The sequence below is a fragment of the Mustela nigripes genome, chromosome 3 (genome assembly GCF_022355385.1).
Source record: "Mustela nigripes isolate SB6536 chromosome 3, MUSNIG.SB6536, whole genome shotgun sequence".
Taxonomy (NCBI): domain Eukaryota; kingdom Metazoa; phylum Chordata; class Mammalia; order Carnivora; family Mustelidae; genus Mustela; species Mustela nigripes.
In genome coordinates, this window is record NC_081559.1 from 138,259,029 (window position 1) to 138,284,198 (window position 25,170).

The window sequence follows — 25,170 nt, forward strand, 5'->3', positions numbered from 1 at the left end:
TATCATTTGCCTTCTTTCTTACACTGCTTCATGAATTCATTTTCAGTTTTTATGTACTTATATCCATCTCTTTTTTTCTTCAAGCTTTCATCCTTTGCTTTTACACTAAAAAAAAAAAAAAACTCATAGTGCAATCAATAAAAGCATCTTTAAACTGTTCATATGGCAGCCTTTCTTAAAAACCATGTATCTGACACTTTTTGTCTAAAAATTGAGTCAAATCAGTTTTTAAATTCATGAAAATTTAAATTCAATCTTTCCTAAGACTATTTCAGAAAAATATACTATGTTAATCTAATTAAAGACTTTCATTCTAGTTTCGGATTCTTTTCCATAAATGAATGTGCCTTTAACTACAAACTCAACTTGTATGACTGTAACAGAAGCAAGCTTAATGCTGCCTCTCTTCTCCCTAGAGTCAATGGGCAAGACAAAAGAATCCCAGCCCAAGTAATAAAAAGGCTTCTCATCACTTAGCCAAGCCCAACATAGCCACCCATGGACAAGAGGGAGACAGTCTTTCTGGAACATTTGAATCTGTCTTCCCTTGCTCAGGAGAGGCCCAGCATTTCCCCCTACAGTCTCACCAGGTACAAGAGCACAGGCAATGAGAATGTGTCGGGCAGCGCCGGCTGCCAGTTCAACCCGCCTATATTCACGGGATAGGACTTCGTTCAGAAAACTAGCCAGGGTGCAAACAACCTAACAGTCTTTTAGAAGTAGATAGCTAAGTCAGCTACACGCTTAGATTTCCAATGTAGGATTTATGTCTAAATAAATAATTAACATGATCACTTTGTTTAATATTTAAATCCAACTAACTTAATTGTCTCATTACAAAGTGGTTTTGTTACGCGAGGCACAAAAGTAAATTGTTCGGGGACACTCCCAAAACACTTAAAGAATCTATTAGTCTGTTTTCTTAAAATTTAAAGTACAACCCTCACACACACCCGTACGAAAAAGCAGAGGTTCTAAATATGTACACAGCATGAGGGAAGCAAGCCTACAATCTATCTTAAGTCATGTCACTGGGATAGTTTGGCTTCCTGGCTTCAGGCTGTTTAAGTTTAACAATATAAGAATATGACAGAAAAGTGACAAAAATTTTGGCAAGTCAACTATGATACTGAAAAGGTCAATAAGAATTCTATCCCATCCCAGAAGTATTTGTCCTGGGTCATCTCTAATGAACCTAGAAGAGCCAGCATATTTCACAGAGGCTAAATAAAACTTTTTAAAAGGTTAACAGAAAAATATTTATGTGAAAAATGCCTTCAAATAATCTTTTAGTAGGTGGATTCAGCACATACCAGTGAATACCTTTGAGCTTAGTCCAATTTTGAATTAAGCTAGAGTTCACCTTTAAGAAACAATGAACCTGTTTTTCAGTAAAACCCTCTATTAATAAAAAACATGGAATGTGAATACAAAATAAAAGATATTATCAACTGAACGGTATCTAAATATTTTACAAAGTTTTCCATGAGCCGTCAGTAGATCCTTAAAATGCCTGATCTTTTAAAAAACTTGTTAGTCATTCATCTGTAAAAATCTAGCTTTTTATGTGTATGCCAAGCATAAAATTGCCCCATGCTAAATTTAACATAAACCTCATATCACAGTTATGTGTTCTCGCACTTCAACATGACTATGACAGTGATTTAAAGAGTAAAAACACACAGAACAGTCAGTCTACCTTTTGCTGCAATTCAGCAGAATGAAGAAAGCCTGAGAAGCATTCAAAAATTAGGTCCATATTTTAAATCTGCAGGCAATCAAGCCAGGAGTCAGGCTATGCAATCACAATCACTTGCAAAACCATTTAAACCATTTTTTTAGTTGTAATTGTTAGCAGTTTCTTATAACTGTAATCTTTAAAAAAATATCTTCCACTTCAAAAATTAAATGCACATGTACATTAACTTTTTTGTCTACTTAGAGTTAGGTGCTAGCTATGCCAGGTTAAAATTTTCTTTCTCCTTTCCAATCCTGCATTCTCTGCATTTAATTTTTGTACACTATGGTTCCAAGTTAATTTCACAATATTTATCCAAACAATGGTTAGCTAACTATAATTTATAAAGTAATATAGAGTTTAATAAAGAAAATAATACAGAGAGTCACTTTATGATAACATTCTACTTTTTACAAAGTAGTATGTTACCTTTGCAGCAGATGTTATTCAAGAACGGTTAATCATTTTACAAATGTTAGATTATTAAAGATACTCAGCATTATAAACTGGTATGCGTAACTCTTAACAGAGCTCATTGAATCAGAAGACATGAAACAAGCTGCTCAAGGTCAGAAAATATGCCAGCGAGGCAGCCAGCAGGGACAACTTTGAATTCTTATCTTCCCCCACATGCGCCATCCCAAAAGATGCCCTCTCATCTTTGCCTGCAAAACTCTAAACACATTGAAAAAATTAAACAAAAAAAAAAAAATTTTTTTTTAGAAACCAAAAAAAAAAAAAAAAAACACCCAAACTCTAAACACAGGTATTCTTCATCAGACAGAAACTAGTTAGGGCAGAATTTCAAACTTAAGGAATTAAGTAAAAAGAATTTAACATTAATGTTACCATAATATACAAATTTAATTTTCAGCTAATGGATTCATCACTTGAATGATCAATTGCTAAGAAACAAATGTTTTGCTAATGTTTTATTTAAGTAGCTAGGAGTTGGCTCCAGAGGACACTGGAGAGCTGCTAGAGAGAATCAGCCATCAGGGAGTAAAACAGTTACATTTCAGAGCAGGGCTGCCAGCATCCTCTGTGATAACCTGAGGCAGAGACCACTCAGTGTTCAGACGGAAGAACCCAGGCTTTGGCTTTGTCACCTCTCACAGTCTGGAAGAGCTGAGGGATCATATCTTTCTTTCAAGTTCTCAACTTGAACGACTGGAAACTGAAGGAAGTTTTAAAGTGTTAACAGTTTAGTTAAGTTTCAAGCTGGCTCCGAATAGCTTTATCCCATCTAACATTATGTCTAAAGCAAATCTTTCATGCATTCTTACAAATTTCTGATCACTGAAACTCACTGGCCTCTTTGTATTATCTCTTCCCCAACTCGCAAATAAGTTCCAAAATCCTTTAGCAAGTTAAAAAAAAAAAAAAATCAAAGCTAAGAGGCAAAATATCATTGTTAAATGATAGAGTTTGGGGGTGCCTGGGTGGCTCACTGGGTTAAAGCCTCTACCTTCGGCTCAGGTCACGATCCCAGGGACCTGGTATGGAGCCCTGCATCGGGCTCTCTGCTCAGCAGGGAGTGTGCTCCCTTCTCTCTCTGCCTGCCTCTCTGCCTACTTGTGATCTCTGTCTGTCCAATAAATAAATAAAATCTTTTTTTAAAAAATGATAGAATTTGTAGGTTACCTATACTGTGATTTCATGTTAAAATTATCTGACTTCTATATTCAAAAGCATAAAGTTTATATTCTTTGAAAAAATATCTAATGCCAAAAGTAACTACTAAAATATAAACTACATACACATTGGTCACCTGGTGCATTAAAAAACATCTGACAGACTAAAAGTGTAAGAAATGGGGGCACCCAGGTGGCATAGTCAGTTGAGAATCCAACTTTTGGTTTCAGCTCAGGTCTGATCTGAAGTCTATGAGATGGAGCCCCATGTCAGGCTCTAGGCTCAGTAGGGAGTCTGCTTGAAATTCTCTCTCCCCTTCCCCGTCTACCCTGCTCCCTCTGCCTAAATAAATAAATCTTTAAAAAAAAATCAAAAAGTGTAAAAATTGAATTTTTGATAAGACTACATAGAATTATGTAATTTTTATTTAAAAAGGGAGGGAAACACCATGGAAGAAAATCAACATTCATTATGTAGTTACTAGGAAACAGGTACCATGCCAAGTATTTTACAAAAACTTAAAATCAATTTAATGTTTCTTATATTCCCCTACCAAGTAATTATAAACTGATATATTCAAACATTAAAGGAATTAAGCACAAACTCTCTGAGAATCCTGCCTTGATTCTATTTTTTTTTTTCCTTTGGGCTATACGCTAAACCTATCACATTCATCATTCTTATATATATATAGACCAAAGGCTCAGAATCCTATTATTTAAATTATTCCCAGAAAGTAACTCATGAATACCATTACCTCACTGAAATATTCTTTTCAAGAAGCTAGTTTTGATGATCCAAGAATGCAATTCTCATAAGCACGCTTTGATTAAAGTTTGTTACTGATTTCATTTTACATCAAGAGATAAGATGTTAATATCAAAGAATACTCTTCATTACAATCATTTACATACTTAAGCTTAGTCAGTTTCTACAGGTTACAAGGAAGAGAAACAGAGTTAGACATGAGATAAATTTGGCTTCATGGAAGACTTCATTTCAGAGGGTCTTCACTGGCTGGGTATTTGTTTTACTGATATATAGTAAAATGGTGACGTCAGGGAAAACAGATGATTTTTGGGAGAGGTGGGAGGAAGTTAAAGAAAGATGCTTGTGCTTCCAATGCATAACAGTTTGATCATGTACCTCTGAGAAAAGAAATAAACTGAAGGGATTTTCAAGTGTCTGATAACACGATATTTGGAATAAAATTTTTCACATTTCTCATATTTCAATTAGCGACTTAAATAAAATAGTAAACATTCCAACAAGTCAGCACAATGTGAAAATGCTTATTACTGTGTTAAATGAAAACAACACAGTACAAGATAATTATATAAAAATATGTGTGTACATAAAAAGAACTGAAATGGGATACAGTTGATTTTATTTTTTTAATTTAATTACTTAACACATAGTGCATTATTAGTTTCAGAGGTAGAGTTCAGTGATTCATTCAGTCTTACATACTAACCAGTGCTCACTATATCCCAAGCCCTCCTTAATGTCCATCACCCTTTTACCCCATCTCCCTATCCTCCCCCACCCCAGCAATCCTCAGTACTTTGTCTCCTATTCTAGTTTGTCTCCCTCTCTGCTTTCATCTTCAAATAGTTGATTTTAGAGTATAATGGGTTTATAGATAATTGTTTTACTTTCTTGATTCTTTCATATTATAACAATGATGCAATAAAAACAGCTTTAAAAAATTAGATCCTCACCATGTAGAGTAAACGGTACTTAGTTTGCAATGACTAAACCATGCTAAGAATATGAGTGCTTGTGTCTTCCGTCAGCTCCAGGAAATCAAATACCATGACTTCCTTGTCTCTACCACAACATCTCAAGCCCAAATAGATCCAATAAATATCCAGTGCCAGTCTAATCGCTGAACCACTGACAAACACCAAGTGTAGTCAACATGAAAGTGAAAACTTACTGTTATTTGTTGGTTCAGGAAACCCAGCCTTTGGACCACTCCATCCTTTGTTTTCCCCTGTCTGAAAGATTAAGCCAATTATTTAAATTCAGAGAAACAGATTTATGCAAAAAGAAAAAAGTTAACTAGCCAATTAAGCAAAGGCAAAAGTCTCTCACGTGATTATTTATTCTCTCCCTCTTTAAACCCAGGACCATGGACACAAAAGTAATTAATATGAACAGTAACATTCTTCCTTTCCTATGTGCAAATCTATTTTTATATCTTCTTCTGCTTTTATCTGTTCATCTAAATTTATAATTTAAGTAATCAAGAAAGCCTCACAGTCGATACATGTAGTATATACAACATAGGCTCTATCTAGATGGTTAAAAAGCAAACAATTCTTAAACAGTAAATAATAATCATCACAAGTGCTAAAGTAACTCAAAGGGTTTTATGGTTTCTGAAGTCTAATCAACAATGGAAATTGTTCTCTGAAAGCTCTAAGAAGGGTCATGAAATATTGCTAATGACATATACAGAAGATTGAAAACTAAGCCCAAACTTTAAGTAAAACTTATAATATCCTGACTTTTGTCAGGCCATTTGATCTGCCTGTTATAAAAATATATTCAGATAAGCCAAGGTATTTTGAAGTAGTAAGTATTTTAGTCAAATTAATAAGTGACTTTAACTGGCTATGTTCTCTTTGTGTGGAGCTGGTCTTATTGATATAAAGTACTACAGGGGAACAAAGTCATATTTCCTATTATAATCAGCTTTTATATTTACACTATCAGATGTTAAAGTTCAAATGGGAAAATAAACTCTAGATATAAACACAAAATATAATCCTGGCAAATAGTATACCACTGTGAAAGGACAGAAGAGGAGTAAATGCTCATAAATGCTGGTGGGTGTCAATGGAAAGCCTGAGGAGACCCCACATACACATTCTCTGTGAAGATGAGATCAAAATGAGAAGAAAGCTGCCTGAGGGAGGTTAGAAGTTTGAGGAAAGTGGAGCAAGGTATTAAGTCACATTAGGGAAGGGAAGAGGAGGCAGATCAGAAGAATGCAGATTCTCAGGCACCCACCTCTGAGACTCAGGCACACAGTCTGCTTGAGAATGAGTCTGGGCAAGAAAATCAAGAACTGTGTCCCCACACCCACCATACTCTTATGATCAAGTAATAAGCACAACAGCTGACTACAGAGCATGCAGATATACCTCACCCCTTGGGACAGTGAAGAGGGACTGCTGAAACCTGAGGGCAGAGCAGAAACATTGAGTGCAAAATCCTCCCAAACCTCACCCCACACAAAACACAGATAATAGCACGCCACTGCTGAAGGGATTTGAAGTCAGTAGTGATGAGAACAACAACAAAACTCAAAATGAGCTCAACTACTGACAGGATTGATAGCACCCTCCACACCCTCCAGAATTAACAGTCTGACAGAAAAGACATGCCTATTTCTCAACATAAATACTGTTGAGAAAAGACATGCCTATTTCTCAACATAAATACTGTTTAACTCAGGCTCAACAATGGACATTTTAAAATGTCCATTACTTATTCAAAAATTTTAAGACAATCAAAATTGCAAGAATTACCCATTGTCAGAGGACAAAGAACTCAACAAAACAGAACCCAGAGGTCAGAATTATAGGAAATAAATTTTACAATACCTAAGATTAGCAGGTTAGAAGATTTAATATATGTAATGTACATAATGTAATCACAGACAACATGTTTAAACATATGGGAAAACTCAACAGAGAAATAGAAACTATAGAACAAAAGCGATTGGAAATCTTGGGGGACAGTCACAGATGAAAATTAATGCTGATGTTATTAACACATGGACACATATGAAGAAATATTCACTAAAACTGCAGATAAATCAATAGAAATTATTCAAACTGAGGCACAGGAAAAAAAAGGTAAAAATTTAAAAGGAACAAAAGATACTAGAGCTACAAAACAATACCAATGGTCTAAGAAATGTGTAACTGGGAACTCCACAGAAGAGATGAAACAAAGAATAAGAAATATTTGAAAAATTAACAGCTGAGAATTTGATGAAGTAGCCAAATTATAACAATCCACAGATACCACATGCAGAAACCACTAAGCAGGAAAAATACAAAAAGAGGAAGAAAGAAGGAAGAAGAAAAAGAGGAGAAAGGGAAGAAGAAGAGAGGAAGAACAGGCAAGAGGGCAGAAGGATAAAGCAAAAAAAAAATCATATTTACACATATTATAGTCAAACTGCTGAGAACTAATGAAAAAGGAAAATTCTGACAGCCTTCAAAGGGAAAAAGATAACATGAAGAGGAAAGAGCAGGTAAGAATTACAGCAGATGTTTCAATGAAAACTATGCAAGTCAAGAGACAATAGATCAGTACAGTAGATCCCCTTATCCACAGGGGATGCATTCCAAGTTCCCCAGCAGGCGCCTGATAGCACAGATAGTACAAAACCCTATATATACTATGTTTTTTCCTGAACATACAGACCTACAACATGTTTAATTTATAAAATAGGTACAGTAAGAGATTAACAATAATAAGTAATAAAATAGAACAATTATAACACTATAGGAAGTTATATGAACATGATCTTTCTCTCAAAATATCTTACTGTATTATACTCACTATTCTTGTGATGATTTGAGATGATAAAATGCCTACAGGATGAGATTAAGTGAGGTGAATGGCAAAGGCATTCTAATGTAAAGTTAAGCAACTATTAATCTTCTGATGAGCTTTCAGACCTGTGGATGGCCGCAGATGACTGAATCCATGGAGAGTGAAACCATAAATATGGGGGACTACTATACTGAAAGAAAAAAACCCAGAATCCTATATCCAGACAAAAATAACTTACAAAAATGAAAATGAAATAAAGACTTCTTTATCAAACAAAAACCAAGAGAAATTACTTCCAGTAGATTTGTTAATACAAGTAGTTCTAGAGTAAGTTTTATAAGCAGTATAATACCAGAAAGAAATCTAAACAAATGAACATTATTCATGAATATGGATCTACACGAATGAATGAGGAGTACTGAAAATGGTAAAAATGAGGCTAAATATAAGACATTTTTTCTGATTTCAACAACATAAAATGACAATTGATTATATAAAGCATAATTAGTGACAATAAATTGTGAGTTTATACTATATAAAGAAGTAATATGTATGACCACAATAGGAGGTCTCTCAAACATACAGAGTATAATCACAATAGGTCATAAAGACAGAAAAATAAAATGTATGACCATATTAGAGGTCAAAGAGAAGAAAGTGAACAAAGAATAAATGGAATAAATAGAAACAAGTAGTAAGACAATACATTTAAATCCAGCTGTATCAATAACTACGATAAATATAAATGGTCTTCAACTAAACCTTCAACTAAAAGACAAACTGTCAAATTAGATTTTAAAAAGCAAGACCCAGGACGCCTGGGCGGCTCAGTTGGTTAAGCTGCTGCCTTCGGCTCAGGTCATGATCTTGGCCTTCTGGGATCGTATCCCACATCGGGCTCCCTGCTCAGTGGGAGCCTGCTTCTCCGTCTGCCTCTGCCTGCCACTCTGTCTGCCTGTGCTCACTCTGACAAATAAATAAATAAATAAATAAAATCTTAAAAAAAAGCAAGACCCAATTATGTTTTCTTAAAAAAAGCAATTTAAGTATAAAGACACAGATAGGCTAAGACGATGGCAGAAAAATATCTCATGCAAACATTAATCAAATTTAAACTGGGATGGCTATAATAATATCAGACAAAGCAGAATTCAGGGAAAGAATTATCAAGGCTAAGGAAAGAAATCATATAATAATAAAGTGGCCAAGTCATCAAAAAAACGTAACAATGCTAATTACATATATATATATATATATATATATATATATATATGTTAACCACAAAGCTTTAAAGTACACAGAACAAGACTGATAAAACTGAAAGAAGTGGATCAATCCAAATTATAACTGGAGACACTAACAATAAAAGAAGCAGAAAGAAAATCAGAAGGAATACAAGACTGGAAAGAAGCCAAAAAGAAAATTAAAACATATCTTGAACTGAATAAAAATAAAAACTCAACTTGTCAAAATCTGTAGGACAAAGTTAAAAATCTGCCAGTGAAATTCACCATTACAACAGATTCAACAGAAAAATCATATGACATATCAACAGATGCAGAGAAAGCATTTAGCAAAATTCAAAATTCAAAATGTACTGACAAGTTAAAAAAAAACAACAATCTCTTAATAAAGCAGAAATATAAGGAAATATCAATCTGATACAGAGTATCTATGGAAAAAAAAAAAAACTACAGGGGCGCCTGGGTGGCTCAGTGGGTTAAAGCCTCTGCCTTTGGCTCAGGTCATGATCCCAGGGTTCTGGGATCGAGCCCCGCATCTGGCTTTCTACTCTGCAGGGAGCCTGCTTCCTCCTGTCTCTCTCTGCCTACCTGCGATCTCTTTCTGTCAAATAAATAAATAAAATCTTAAAAAAAAAAAAAAACTACAATCATTTGGTATTCATATGATTCATACAATCATATGGTATTCATAAAAGTGAAAGCCTAGATGACTTTCCTTCTGCAATGGGGAACAAGGTAAGGATATCTGCTTTCCTATTCAACAATCAACTACTTCTATTCACCATTGTACCAAATGCTCTTTTCACAGCAATAAAGCAAGGCAAGTAGATAAAAGCATACAGATTAGAAGAGAAGAAATAAAACTGTCTTTCTTCATAGACGATATGGTCATCAATGCAGAAATTCCCATACACTCTACAAAATAAACTATTATAACTTATTACTCAGTTTAGCTAGGTCACAGAGTACAAGGTCAATATATAAAGACCAACTTTATTTCTATATAATAGAAAAGAACTGGAAATTGAATGGTACAGTCATTGGTTTAAAAACCAACATCATTAAAAAATATACCATTAATATATCCAAAAACATGAACCACTTAGGGATAAACATAAAAATTGTGTAAAGTATTTCTATGAAAACATACAAAACACCGCTGTGAGATACTTCTATAAAAACCTAAATAAATGGAGAGCTAGATCTTGTTCATGGACTGAAAGATTCCATATTAAGATACTGATTTATGTGAAACTGATATTCAACACAATCCTAAAGAAAACTTCCCAGTTGTCTCTTTCTTTTCTTGGTAAAGACTGATTCTAAAATTTCTATGGAAATGCAAAGGCTCCAGACTAGCCAAAATAATTTAAAAAATAAAAAAACAGAACAAAGACAAGAGTTCTTTATCTGATTTCAAACCCATACATAATTGTAATAGCTTCAGGATAGACATATGGATTAAAGGAACAGAATCTAGAAACAGACCCACAAATATGTGGTCAACTGATTTTCAACAATTGCTAATAGACTTCAATGGAAAAGCATTAATCTTTGAAACAAATGATGCTAGAACAACTGGATCACCTACACGGAAAAGGAGGGAAGGGGAGGACAGGAAAGGAGGGAAGGAAAAGGCCGGGGAGTTCTTGATCTGATAAAGAATTTGTGTCCAAAATATATAAAGAACTCTTCTACAACTACTCAATAAGAAAGCAAACTATCCAATTTTTAAAAAGACAAAACTTTGAATAGGCATTTCAGGGAAGAGAGATATGAATGGTAAATAAACACATGATAAAATATTCAACATTATCAGTTACTAGGGATATATAAATTAAATTCCAGTGAGATAATATTATACACCTACAAGTACAATCAAAACTATTAAAACCAACAATACCAAGAGCTGAATGTGAAGTAACTGCAGCTCTCAAACACTCCTGGTGGGAATACAAATTGGTATAGCCTCTCTGGAAAACCTCTTCACAGCTTCTTAACAAAGTTACACATGCACTAATTATATAAATATGTACATAAAGAATATACTAGAGAAATATATACATATAAAGACTTATACATGAATGTTTACAGCCACATAGTTTATAATAGCCTCAAAGTAGAAAGAGCCCAAATGTTGGCGCAGACTAAAACAGTAACAGACAATAGAAAAGAACAAACTAATGATAAATGCAACAGCACAGAAGAATCTTAGCATTATGAAGCCAGACACAAAAGGCTTCCTAATTTTTGAGCCAAATTATACGACGTTCTGGAAAGGCAAAATTATAGAAACAGAAATCAAGTGAGTGCTTGCCAGGAGCTAAGGAGAGGGTAAGAGATTAACTACAAACGGGAACTTTTCTGCAGTAACAGAAGTATTATACATCTTAATTGTGGTGGCAGTTAATGAATGTGTACACATATAACAACACACTTATGTCAAAATTCACTGAACTGCATCTCAATAAATCTGAAATTTTTTATAAAGTGGGGATATATTAGTATATACACATAGAATATCTCTGTAAAGATATTTATTTCTATTTATCAAATCCTTATATAATATTCACTGTATTTCAGACAGTATTCTAAATGCTGTACAATTAACTCATTGTGGGGAGATGCTATTCAAAAGAGAGACTAAGAAACCAAGGATCTCAGAGTGAAATAAGATTAACTTTTTCCTCAGTGTTTACCTGTTCATGCTATTTGAACTCTTTCAGCCATATATATAATTGTTTATTAAGAAAAAAGACTTTTTAAAAACATGCTTTTGCAGGTTTTTAAGCTGCTTTTGCCACATTCATCACAGATTTTATTGACAGATCAGTGTATTCAGTCCTTGTCCTGATCTCTCTGTAGCATATGGCTGCTACCTACTTCTTCTTTTTTTTTTTTAATGTTCTGTTAGTCACCATACAGTACTTCAGCTGGAGGAATCATGCTACCTACTTCTTAAAGCCACTCTCTTTTCCTGTTTACAGGTTTTCTTTCCTCTTCCTTCCCATCTCCCCCATGCACATTATCAGCTACAGAAAGCTTATCACACACACTTCAGAAATACCTCAGCTATCTATCCCCTTGCTTCTCTACCACCACTGCCTGAGTTCAGACCCTCAGCATCTTTTACCTGAACAGTTCTGCTAGCCTCCTAGCTGGACTCTCAGCCTCCTCTCATCCTGCTCAAATACCCTTCCTGTGTTACTCACACAGCTGTCTTTTGAAGAACGCAAAGCACATCATGTCACTTCTGTGTTCAAATCTTGGCGCTTTCCGTAGAGTTCCAGAACGGCGGCCTCCTGGTCTCCGGCCCGGAGGAGCCAAGAGCCCAGGGCCCCACTCCTCAGTGCGCCCTCAGAGAGCGCCCAGTAACTCCCGTCTGCCTGACCTCTGGCCACGCTCCGAGCTCACCGAGCCTGCAACCGGTTCAAGTATCTCCTCACCAGCGTTTTATGAGAAAGATACAGCAGGAGTCAATATCCTTGTGAGAAATGAAAAGTTCACAGTGACAGCGTCACTGCCCTGGGATCACACATTTAGGCCTGAACGACAGCATCCACAACCGGAAACAAAATCGAGAAAGATATCTCTTTGTTTTGTGGAAGTGTCTGCTCAGAAGCCCCAGAGCTGAGAGGAGGAGGAGGTGATGCACTTTGGAACCATATTTAGTAACAGCATTATTTACAATTGCCAAGACCTGGAAACAATCCACATGTCCATCAATGGATGAATGGATGAAGAAACTATGATCATGCCTGGCAAACTGTAACCCATGGGCCAAATCTGGCTGTTGCTTGTTTTGAAAATGAAGTTTTTTGGGAACACAGACGCGCTCATTCATTTCCCTATCATCTATGACTGCTTTTGTGCCAGGAGTAGCCCACAAAGCCTAGAATATTATCAGGCCCCTTACCAAAAAGGCTTGGCAACGATGCTGGATCTAGCTGTCACTTTACAGGAAATACAGCTCAGAGAGGAACATGGAGATCATTGTCGACACAACAACCAAAGCAGACTACAAGTTATTTTATAAGACAAAAGACTCAGTTTCTTCCCAAATAAATTACATAAAAGTGAAAAAGAAAAGGAAGAGGAAATTAATGTAGATTGAACAGTATTTAATAGAAATATCAGCCAAAAGCAATGTGTGACTCCTTCTAAGATCCTAATTGAAATAAGTGACTCGTAAAGCAAATTTTGACACAGTGCGGGGGGCGGGACTGAACATGAACTAATGTTTCTGATTTTTACTCATATGAAACAAATGACCCGACTACTATTAAGTATATAATAGTATGTTATATATAAAATACACTAAAATATAAAATGACAACCATGTTACCTTCATAGGCTCTGTGGGTCAGAAATTTTGGACAAAGGGGCACCTGGGTGCCTCAGTTGGTTAAGGGGCTGCTTTCCACTCGGATCATGAAATCAGGGTCCTGGTATTGAGTTCTGCATGGAGCTCCAAGCTCAGTGAGGAGTCTGCTTCTCTTTCTCCCTGTGCCTCCACCCCATGCTGTCTCTCTCTCAAGAAAGTAAATAAATAAAATCTTAAAAAAAAAAAAAAAGAAATTTGGAAACTTGAAAGGCTGGGCTCAGCTAGAAATGTTGATTAAACACTGACAGATGCCACTTGTGTGGCTGAATTCTGAGAGAGGCCATCTTGAGAGGCACTTTCTAAAGAGGAAATAGGGCAAGAGGATCAAGTGGGAGTTAGAGACCTTTCTGACCCCGCCTTTAGAGTCAGGCAGCATTTCCACTCTAACATTCCCGTGGTTGCAGTGAGTGATAAAAACCTGATCAGAATCGAGAGGTGGGGATTTTTATTTTTTTTAGGATTTTATTAACAGAGAGAGAGGACAAGCAGGGGGAGTCAGAAGCAGGCTCCCCACTGAGCAGAGAGCCCATGTAGGGCTCGATCCCAGGACCCTGGGATCGTGACCTGAGCTGAAGGCAGACACTTAACCCACTGAGCCACCCAGGTGCCCCAAGAGGAGGGGATTAAGACTTCACCTCGTGATGGGGGCATGGCAAGCTCACCCTGCAGAACAGGAAGATGTTGCTGAAACCGTGTTTTGGAAAATACAGTCTGCCACAAATGGCTAGCAGCTGATATTAACAAATCATTTTCTTTTTTCCCTTGGGCATGGTAATGTTTGCATGGATTTGTTTTAAAAGTTGCTGCAGTGCCTGGGTGGCTCAGTCGTTGGAACCTCTGACTCCTGGTTTTGGCTCCAGTCATGATCTCAGGGTCATGTGATCAAGCCCCAGTCCAGCTCCCTGGAGTCTGCTTGCAATTCTCTCTTTCCCTTTGCCACTTCCCCCATACCTCCTGCTCTTGCGTGCTCTCTCTCTCTCTCAAATAAATAAATAGTCCTTTATGTGTTACAGTCAAAAAAAAAAAAAAACCTTAAATTAGTAACTCCTCAAGCTCTTTAACTTACATAAAAACAGTGGTCTCAGCTATTTCTGACTTTCCAGATTCATCTTCATATTCTCTAGGTTCTGGGATACTATTATTTTTGTTCCATGATTAAAGCTACTCACTGTTAACACTTAAGGGTTAGTTTTTTTAGTGTAGGGACCAAGTTTCAGTCATCTTATTATCTTCAGCTACCAGTGCTTGGCACTGAGTGAGTGCAATGGTAAATTTTATGTGTCATTGTCTGGACCATGGTGACTAGGTAACTGATCAAGCATTATTCTGGGTGTTCTATGAGGGTGATTTTGGAAGAGACTGACATTGAAATCACTGAACTCTGAGTAAAGCAGATTCCTCTCTGTAATGTGGGTGAGCCTAATCAGTTGAAGACCTACCTGGAAGAAAAGATTGACCTCCCCTGAAGGAAGAGGGAACTCAGCAGAAAGCTTCTGGACTCAAACTTAACTCCTGATTCTCCAGCCTAGTAGCCTCTCCCTCAGATTTTGGACTAGCCAAGCCTCTGCAACTGCACAGGCCAATTCCCTTAAATAAGTCTCTGTGACTAATGTTATGAATATGTATGTACACATACACACACATACACATCCTGTTGCACTGTTTCTCTAGAGAACCTTGAACAATAATATAGTGCATATACAAAAAATGTTTTCATATTAATAAAATTAGTGGTTTATTTTCACTTAACATACAAATACATGTCTATGAGGAGATTTACTTTGACATATATTTATAAATCACTCACCAGTTTTAAGTCAATATAAACGTGTTAAGTTAAAACAACATATACACAATATAAGAACTACAGAATCTTGAACACATGTTAGGTTTCATGTTACAAATACTTTTAAAAGAAGAAAAAGCATTGACTAGCCAGGTTATAAAAACAGAATTGAAATCTCTAGCGATATCACACACACAAATAAATCTTAATCACTCAAAATAATTGCCTAGATATTCACAGCTCTCTTAAAAAGAAAAGTATATCTAAATGTTTTCTAATAGATGATTTTGTTTTTACTCTGAATTTCAGAAATGTGTTCCTATAGAAACTGAAAATATCTCTAAAACAGAATCCTTATGTGAGAAACAGCATGGAAAAAAAAAAGCATATTGTTTTTGATAGAAATAATCATTAAGCCTGTTTTATGAATTTTCATTTAATAAAATGTTTAGTCAAAATAATTTCTACATGTGCACAGATAAAATGATAATACAAAATGGAATTAAGCTAGTTCCTACTAAGTTATCTGCCAAGTACAGAATTTGGGGTTCTCTGCTTCTCTTGCAACAGAGGTAGGTGTTAATGATGTCATTAACTGCTGCAGAAGAAATAGGGAACCCTGAACATAAGTCTTGGCAGAAAATAAACACCCTCTGAGTTTACCTTTAAATTTAAAGTAAATAGAAAAATTAGTTTATAGAGCGCCTGTCCAATATAGTTCCTGCCCTAAAGGGATAACTCAGGATCTTTATTTCCAGTGTTTTCAGCTGTATTCCAGAAATAAAGGCTCACAAACTCTGTCCTTTAAAAAGCACAAATTAGGGACGCCTGGGTGGCTCAGTGGGTTAAGCCGCTGCCTTCGGCTCAGGTCATGATCTCAGGGTCCTGGGATCGAGTCCCGCATCGGGCTCTCTGCTCGGCAGGGAGCCTGCTTCCTCCTCTCTCTCTCTCTCTGCCTGGCTCTCTGCCTACTTGTGATTTCTCTCTGTCAAATAAATAAATAAAATCTTTAAAAAAAAAAAAAAATAAAATAAAAAGCACAAATTAAAACTGTGGCTATATGGCAAAAACCATGAGTCAATAAGCTAAAAAGTATTCAACTGGAATTATATAAAATTTATACAACATAATTTTTTAGCATTTTCCAACTGTAAGATTATAATATTTCATCTTGGCCCCATAAACAGATGTTATTTTGTACCTGGAGAATCTATCTTTAAAGATACAGAGTACCGCCCTGGGGCGGGAGAAACACTGACTTCTACTTTAACAGTAGTTAAGACATTACTTAGAGTCAAAAACGCTGGAATAGGATTTGTTCCTCACTCTGATATTCTGACAGGATAGGCATATGTACATATAAATTTAGCTCTCACCTTGTCAAGTTGATCTTGAAGACTAGTGGATGCTTTATAACCAAGCTGTAACAGCATTGCTTCTGCAGCATTTTTTTTGGCTATCTTTTTGTTAGGTCCTGTTCCAGTAGCAACTTCATTGCCTACTTTGACCTGACAAGATTAAAGGAAGAAAGTGAGGATAATTGCTTTGGTAAACAGGAACTTCTTAACACCATAAAACAATGTGTCATGCTCTTTAGCATTCAAAAATATAAAATTTGGTCCATAATGAAAACAGCAACTATGATACTAACCCATTTAAATAATGTTATAAATACAAGTGAAAATATACATGGGGAAAAATACAATAATATGGTTCTCAAACTGACAATGGGGGTTTATCTCAGGGTGACAGAATCTTAAATGATTTTTACTTCCTTACATATTTCTACGTTATTTGATTTTTTAAACAATATTATTTATACAAGCAAAAAAATAAAATTCACATTGTAACAGAATTTACATAGATTATGACTAAATTTAGTGTTTTTATTTAATGAACTAAAAAGCTGAAATTCATGGTGCTGCCTTATAAAACAATGCTCACATTGCATTCCAAGTTAATAAAGTTTTATATAAATAGTTCCTGAGGAAAATTAATATACAAGGGTTAATACAATATTGTGGTTAAGAACAAAGATTTTCAGGTCAGATCTGGGTATGAAATTATTCTAGAGGTGCTTAGGTGGCTCAACTGGTTAAGCACTGGACTCCTAATTTTGGCTCAGGTCATGATCATGCAATTGAGCCCTGAAAGGGGCTCTAGCTCTACTCTGGATACAGCACCTCTTTGTCCCTCCCCAAACCTCCCTTTCTGTCTCTTTAAAAAAAAACGAAAAGAAAAGAAATTCAATTCTACTACTTCCTAACTGTATGAATTGATTCAAATTAGTCAACATCTTTAAGCTTCAGTTTTTTCATCAGTAAAAGAGGTACTCCTATACTACCTCACAGTATTGCTCTGAAAATTAAACAATAAAATGTATGTATAATAAATCATAATTGCTCAATAACAGGAGGTGGGTTTTTTTTAAGACTTTATTTATTTGACAGAGACAGAATACAAGCAAGAGGAGGGAGAAGCAGGCTCCCACTGAGTAGAGAGCTCAGGATTCTGGGATCATGACCTGAGCCGAAGGCAGACATTTAATTGATTGAGCCACCCAGGCGCCCCTAACAGGAGCCTTTTTATCATTAGAACTATTCCACAATTATCTCTGGGAAACAAATGACACTCACATACACATATATGTCTATACATATATTTAAAATACATCAGCTATCCACACATATATTTTCCAAATTGGGTAGTGTTTTTAATGCTGCACCTGCCAAGAGCTAATGCAAAAAAAAAAAAAAAAAAAAAAAAGGAAAAGAAAAGAAAAAAAGTAAATCAGAACGTTAAAAGGAAAAAATTTTTTTTAAGATTTTATTTACTTGAGAGACAGAGAATGAGAGAAAGACAGAGAGAGAGAGAGAGTGCAAACAAGCAGGAGGAGGATCAGAGAGACGCAGACTTAATGCTGAGCAGGGGCTCAATCCCAGGACCCTGGGATCATGGTCTGAGCCAAAGGCAGATGCTTAATTGACTGAGCTACCCACGTGCTCCCAAATAAATACATTAAGAAAATTTTTAAAAAGAAAGCAAGAAGTACAGCATTACAAGGACAAATAAGAAATACACAACCACAGTGAGATTTGTTTTTATGAATTGGTCTCAATAAGCGATCAAAGCAGCAAACAAGAAGATAATCACAACTTCATAAATTAAACAAAATAGTCTGAATAATCTAACAGGCAAAGAAGAAACCCCAGTAAAAATTAGAAAATATTTTAAGTAAGTAATAATGGAAATACAAAATATCAGAATTTGAAGTTTGCAGCTAATGGAGGGTCGAGAAGAAAATATATAGTCATAAAAGTTTAGGGAATATAATGAGCTAAACATCCAGTTCAAGAAGCTATTAGAGAAAAATGAATCCAAAGAAAATAGAAGAATAAAGACAAGGGCAGAAATTAAGGAAAATAGAAAACAAAATACGATAAAAAATTTTAAAAAGCCAAAAGTTGGTTTCCTGAAAAGACTAATAAAATGATAAATCAAAGATTAAGACTTATCAAGGAAAAGTAAGAGAAGACATGAATAAGAATGAAAATGGGAGATTTTGTTGTATAGCATTATATACATTACATTTTGTTGTATTACATCTTATATAGCATTAAAAAAAAGGGGGGGGGATAGGGGTGCCTGTGTAGCTCAGTTTGGTTAAGTGTCTGCCTTTCTTCTGGGATCAAGTCCTACACGGCTCTCTGCTTAGTGGGGAGTCTGCTTCTCCCTCTTCTGATCTCCCTGCTTATGCTCTCTCTCTCTCCATGTCAAATAAATAAAATCTTTTAAAAAATAACAAGGGATATTGAATATTTCAGCTAAAATTTTTTGAATATTTAAATAAAGTGGAAAAATTCCTCAACAATACAAATTACCAAAACTGGCATAGAATAAACCCTGAACTGTATAGCTCTATAACCATTAAAAAATAGTAATAATTAAAAGCATTTCCACAAAGAAAACTCCAGAGAGCTCCTCCCAGCAAGTTCTACCTAATATTTAAGGAAGAATAATGTTAGTCTTACAAAAATTCATCTAAGAATAGAAAAAGAGATATCAGTCCCCAATTATTCAGTGAGGTATCACTTTGATTCCAAAATCCAACAAGAACAGTATAAGAAAAAATTTTACAGACCAATTTCATTCATGAATATAACTGCTAAAGTTTAAACTATATAAGAGTAAACTGAACAAAGCAATATAAAGAAAGAAAAATCATGACCAAGTTAGGTTTATCACAGAAATTTAAGACTGGTCTAACATTTGAAAGTCAAACAAAATCTGTAAACAGAATCTGCTATATTAATAGGTTGAGAAGACAAAACATACGGTCATCATAATAAATGGAGCAAAAGCATTTGATAAAACTCAACATCTATTCATAATAAAAATTCTTAGTAAACTAGAGAAAAAAGTGAACTTCCTAAATACGATGAAGGGCATTTTGTAAAAAACCTATAGCAAACCTCAGCAAATGTTATACTTAATGTTGAAATTCTGAAATTAGAAACAAGACAAGGATGACTTCTATTTATACTAGCATTTAACATTTTACTACAAATCCTAGACAGAACAATAGAGCAAGAAAAAATATGGTATAGAATTAGAAGTATAAAAACAAACCATCATTATCTGGAGATACGTTTTTTACATAGGAAATCCAAGAATATCTACAGATAAATTATGAGAATTTATGAGTGTCAAGTTTTCTATGTAAATAGTAGTATACAAAAGCCAATTGCATTTTTATATCCCATCAACAATCAAGTAGAAAATTATAAGTTATTAAATGCAAATCAAATACCTATGATGTTTAAGAACTTTATACAGAAAATAATAAGCACCAAGAAAAATTAAGATAAACTTAATAAGTAGAGATATGCCATACTCATGCACTGAAAATCAGTATGATATCAATTCTCTTCAACATGACCTATAAATTCAATAAATTTTCATCAAAATTCCACACATGTTTTTACAATATTTGACAAGCTGATTCCAAAATTTTCATGGAAATACAAAGTGCTAAGACCAACCAAGATCTTTTTGAGGAGGAATTTGGCAGCATTAAAATTAATTACTTCTGTTCCTCAAGAGAGCATCACTAAAGTCGGGGGGAAAAAAGGAGAGTCACAACACAAGGAAAGAGATTTGAAATGTCATGTAACTAAAAAGGATTCACATTCCAGAATATATAATGAATGCCTCTATGTTAATTTTTTTAAAAACTGTACAAAAGTAAGCAAGAGAGCTGAACAGGCAATCTATATTTGAAAATTTGGATTGTTTGACCAGATGTCACTGTGCTTTGTTTAGAAAAAAATTAGCTTCAATAGTTTCATGCCACTTTAATAAAATTTCACAATTATAATATACTGTGTACTGGCAATGAATTAGTATGTAGTACAACTAAATTTAGTTTTCAGATATAAAGCATGATACTTCTGCCCACAGTTTTCTTTTCTGGCTTTTGGGTGAAAGCATAATTGGCTATTTCATTTGTCTCAGAACATACCGATTCCCATCTGGTAACCAGACTTGTGTACTGTTTGCCATTTATTCTTATATAGTATTCAGGTTCCGTGTTACCATTTCTATCACTACTTTTAAGATTCAGTGAACAAAGTACTTCTAACACAGTGGTTAGAAAAAAAAAACCCATAAACCTTAAATATAAACAATGTGCAAATTATATGACAAAGAAATTATACTTTTCATCGAATTTTAGTAAAGATGAACTAAATGACCTAATTCTTGTAGTGTACGAAACACTGAAAATATATTTATTATAGAATTTCTGTAACAACTATCACAAATGTCACAGTTCAAATCTGTGCCATGTCTTTGAAATATTTCATTGCTTTTTCTTCCAAAACTAGAAACCATCACATTATGACAACTCAGCTGGATTCTACAGACCTCACTCAGAAGCACTTATCAATTGTGGTCCACAGTGGTTCCCTGGAGCGGAGTGAACACATGTGACCTGCCATATCTGTGCTGGCCTGCCCTGGCCTGAACACAGCAGGCCCTAGCTATAATGCGCTTGAGTCCTTGGCTAAAGCCAGGCCTGATACCTGTTATTTTTCCCAGTGTTTTCTCTGCTTCCCCAGCTTCACCCACCCCTGTGTTGTTGCTGGAATGCTTGCAAGCTAACAGATTAGGCTAGCTACGTCAGAAGCTTCCTCTACTGCTCTGAGGGTCAAAAGACTTGCCAAAGTAAATGGAAGCAAGATCACCGAGCAACAACAACAAAAAAGTATCATCTGGTTTTTTCATGCTACGTATGTCACTCACTCTCATTCAATTCTTTTGCTGCTTCATCTCTAAATCACATTTCTCCACCCAGGCCTTATACTCTTTGACTCCAGTCTCCTGCTCTTGGGGAATGCTGTTCCCATCTCGGCATTCACATTGGATCTGAATCTGCCAGCTTCCCATCTGACCTACTCTGACAACTTCAGGACTGAGTGTTAGAAAAGGTGCTTCCAGATTCATTTTTGCCATTCACTCACCCCTCGCTTCTCACAAGTTTTTATGGAGGCATGGCTCAACAGTTTGCAGGTAGTTATCCCAGACTTATTTGTTACTACTGGAAAAGGTGAGTGTGCTGAAGGACTTTGATTCCCTAACAAACACAATGGTCACTCAAAAAAAAAGAAAAATCACATCATTATAAAAGCAATTAAGTATATAAGTAAACTTTGTAAGTCATCTTTCTAGAAAACTCAAAAAATTTTTAACCATTAAATATTTTTACACTAAAATGTTAATTTGTCTGCAAAGCAGTTCAATTATTTTGCTAAGCAGTAACTTTAAGACTGCCAGATTTTTACATTTAAACAAATCACTTAAACAAGTCAAATCCTCAAAAAATTAAAAACAATTCTAAAATAGCATATACCAAAGACAATCAATTATCTTTCAGTGAGTCACAAATAAAACTGATGAAATTTGCTTTATATTTTAAAAACCTGAGATTTTAATCACAGGTAGGAAAAATTAACTCAATAGAATGTGCTATATACAATGTGTATAAGCGATATCCATTTAATTTAGTTGTCATTATTTTCTCTTCAAAAAATTAAGATATAAAATATAAAAAGCTTTCTTATATAAAAAAAAAGCTTTAAGAAATATGCTCTGGAAATAAATATCCAAATAATCTTATCAGAGATTTTTCTTTGCCTAGTAATCAATACAAGTAACTGCATCTACTTTATAACATACAAACTTATCTTTATTTTTTATAGTGATAGATAAGTATAAGCGTATTATATTACCTCTAGATATTTTTACTTCCACATTCAGTTATAACAAATGATAACACTGCTTAAGTAGTTTATACAAAAGCCTTTACTTTGATAAACTTGCTGCAATACTATAATGAATCCACTGGGGATTCCAGAAGGGGAAAGCAATATGAATTCAGTGTGAAAACATTTAAAAGCACAGCCAAATGTTCCCATTTGACTAGAATGTTTATGAATACCCATAAAATGGAAGCTGGCCTAAGATATTCTAAATTCCTTTTTCAGAAGGGGTACTCAATATATTCTGCAGGAAAAAAAAATTGTTTAATAAACTCAAAGTCAGTTTTTATTCCTAATATAGGTCTAAGTTTTAGGTGATTTTTTCCCCCCTTCCCCTTTTTTTCCTCTTTCGGAGTTCAAAAAATATATTCTAGAATTCTTCCTAGAATTCTCCTAAACATGTAAAAGGAAAAATGGTTAAGTGTTTTATGAAGTGAAAAGACTAGAATAAGACTGTTCTGGGTCTAATGACATCTAGACAGTATGTGTTTACTAGTCATAGGAGCAATCTCCCCTTTTTGTATATTGAGGTTCCCAGCCATGGTTTATCTGTGACTGCATTGTTAAGTTTACATCTCCAACAAAGCCAAACAACTAGCTCTCAGTCAGGCAGATAGGCAGCAAATACACACCAAAGGTTTCTTAAGGTACTGCTATGTACATATACTATATTGGGTACTATGAGATAAAGAAATGTGGAGATTATAAATTGGGAAAGAAGGTAAAATTAAGAAATGCATGAAAAGGGGGTGCCTGGGTGGCTCAGTTGGTTAAGTGATGACACTTAGTTTCAGCTTAGGTCATGATCTTGGGTGATGAGATCAAGCCCTGAGTCAGGCTTCACACTCAGCATGGCGTCTGATTGGGATTCTTTCCCTCTTCCTCCTCCTCCTCCCTCTCTGCCCCTCCCCTGGCTTGTGTGCATAGGCACTCTTTCTCTCTCTGTCTCAAATAAATAAATAAAATCTTAAAAAAAAAAATGATATGTATGAAAAGTTAATAAATATAAGACACTACATGTTACTGCCAAAATGTCCACCACATGGTGAGCACTTAATAGATATATGTGGGTTTTAACTGGATTACATTAAAGGTGAGATCCACGGGTCTGACTGGAAAAAGTTTCTTTGACAAGCCAATTATAATAAAAAGTTCTGGGACAACAAGGAGAATTTAAATATGGACTGAGTATTAGATGATTCTAATGAATATGAATCATGCCCAATGTAAGAACATAAGGGAAAACTTCCATATTTTTTAATGATATACACTAAGTAGGTAAGCTGAAATGGTATGTGGCTAGATATTAGCTCTGAAATACCTCAAGAAAAGATGGAAGGGACGGAAGGAGGAAAGAAAAATTGACAGCTGAAGCAAGTGTGGCAGAAAAAGTCTTCATTGTTGTGTTTGGATATTAGTCATATTCCTCATATGCCACTGCTAGTCCATTACATTATTGTTTACAGTTTACTATTAAGTATAACCACCTTTGGATATGTTTGAAATTTACATAATAAGAATCTAAGGTTTCTTCGATATTGGGGCTTACATTGGCAAATGAAGAAAAACAGGCAGAATTTTAAAAGGCGGGTATTTTAGGCATTGTACGTCAATCTGCAACCTCTAAATCTCTAGAGGCCTAAATCTCAGCGGTTCTGAGTCTCTCGGTCCTCACCAGAGTTAGGTAGGAAGTCAGCTTTCTTTTCTTGATTTTCCGGATAACTCAAAAAGCTCATGCTCTTGGCCCTATTCCATCTACGACATCTATCTTCTAAATGATGTTTCTAATTCCATCTGTATCCGATTTCCCAGTCTTTAACAGCCTCCGGCTGGAAACCGTAACGTAAGTTAGAGATAGCCATTCTACATTAGAAACTCTGTGGTCAATAACCTGTGTGAACTCACAGTCCCTTCAAAAACCCAGACTGTCTATTCTAGCACGTCCTTGACACTTGAATGCTTCAACCACGTTGGTAGGTGGGCCTAGAAGGAAGGATTGTTATTAGTTCCTAGTTTGCCCTTCCCCCATGTCTCTATTACAACCTGGGTGTTTCCAATTTTTTTTTCAGTGTTTCAAAAATTTTCTTCTAATATAAATATTAGAAATACCTGCATCACAAACTCCCGACGTCGGGGCATTCCTCTTTCTGAAAGCAGAACATAATCTGGCTCCTTTTCCTTTTTGGCCTGTTGAATTTGAGCCAGGCGGCTAATGGGGTTCATTCCTTGACCATATTCTGGTCCAGCCTAAAAAATAATTTCAGAAAAAAATCTCAGAACATGCTCTGTAAACTTGTTTTTGGATCCTTAAAGAAAGAACGGTTGTCCCCTCACCCTCTGCAACCCAAAACCTAAACTAGAGAGGATAATGTAACTGGATAGTCATTTAAGAAGATTTAGAAAGGTAAATCATAGAATGGATCTGAAACAAAGGCTTCTGTGGAATTTAGGGTGTTATTGATAAGTTGGGTTAAGTCTGCTTTTCA

General features: G+C 35.3%; 1 protein-coding gene across 11 annotated transcripts in view; it reads right to left on the reverse strand.

Moving 5' to 3' along the window:
• The window catches only part of STAU2 (staufen double-stranded RNA binding protein 2), a 324,604-nt gene that overhangs the window by 155,918 nt on the left and 143,516 nt on the right, over nucleotides 1-25,170 (reverse strand). For all 11 annotated transcript variants that reach the window (XM_059394724.1, XM_059394721.1, XM_059394728.1 and 8 more), the window contains 3 exons: nucleotides 24,794-24,931; nucleotides 16,742-16,873; nucleotides 5,313-5,373 (listed from right to left, as the gene is read on the reverse strand). In XM_059394724.1, coding sequence (XP_059250707.1) covers nucleotides 5,313-5,373; nucleotides 16,742-16,873; nucleotides 24,794-24,931 — 331 coding nt within the window. The remainder of the gene's footprint in view (nucleotides 1-5,312; nucleotides 5,374-16,741; nucleotides 16,874-24,793; nucleotides 24,932-25,170) is intronic.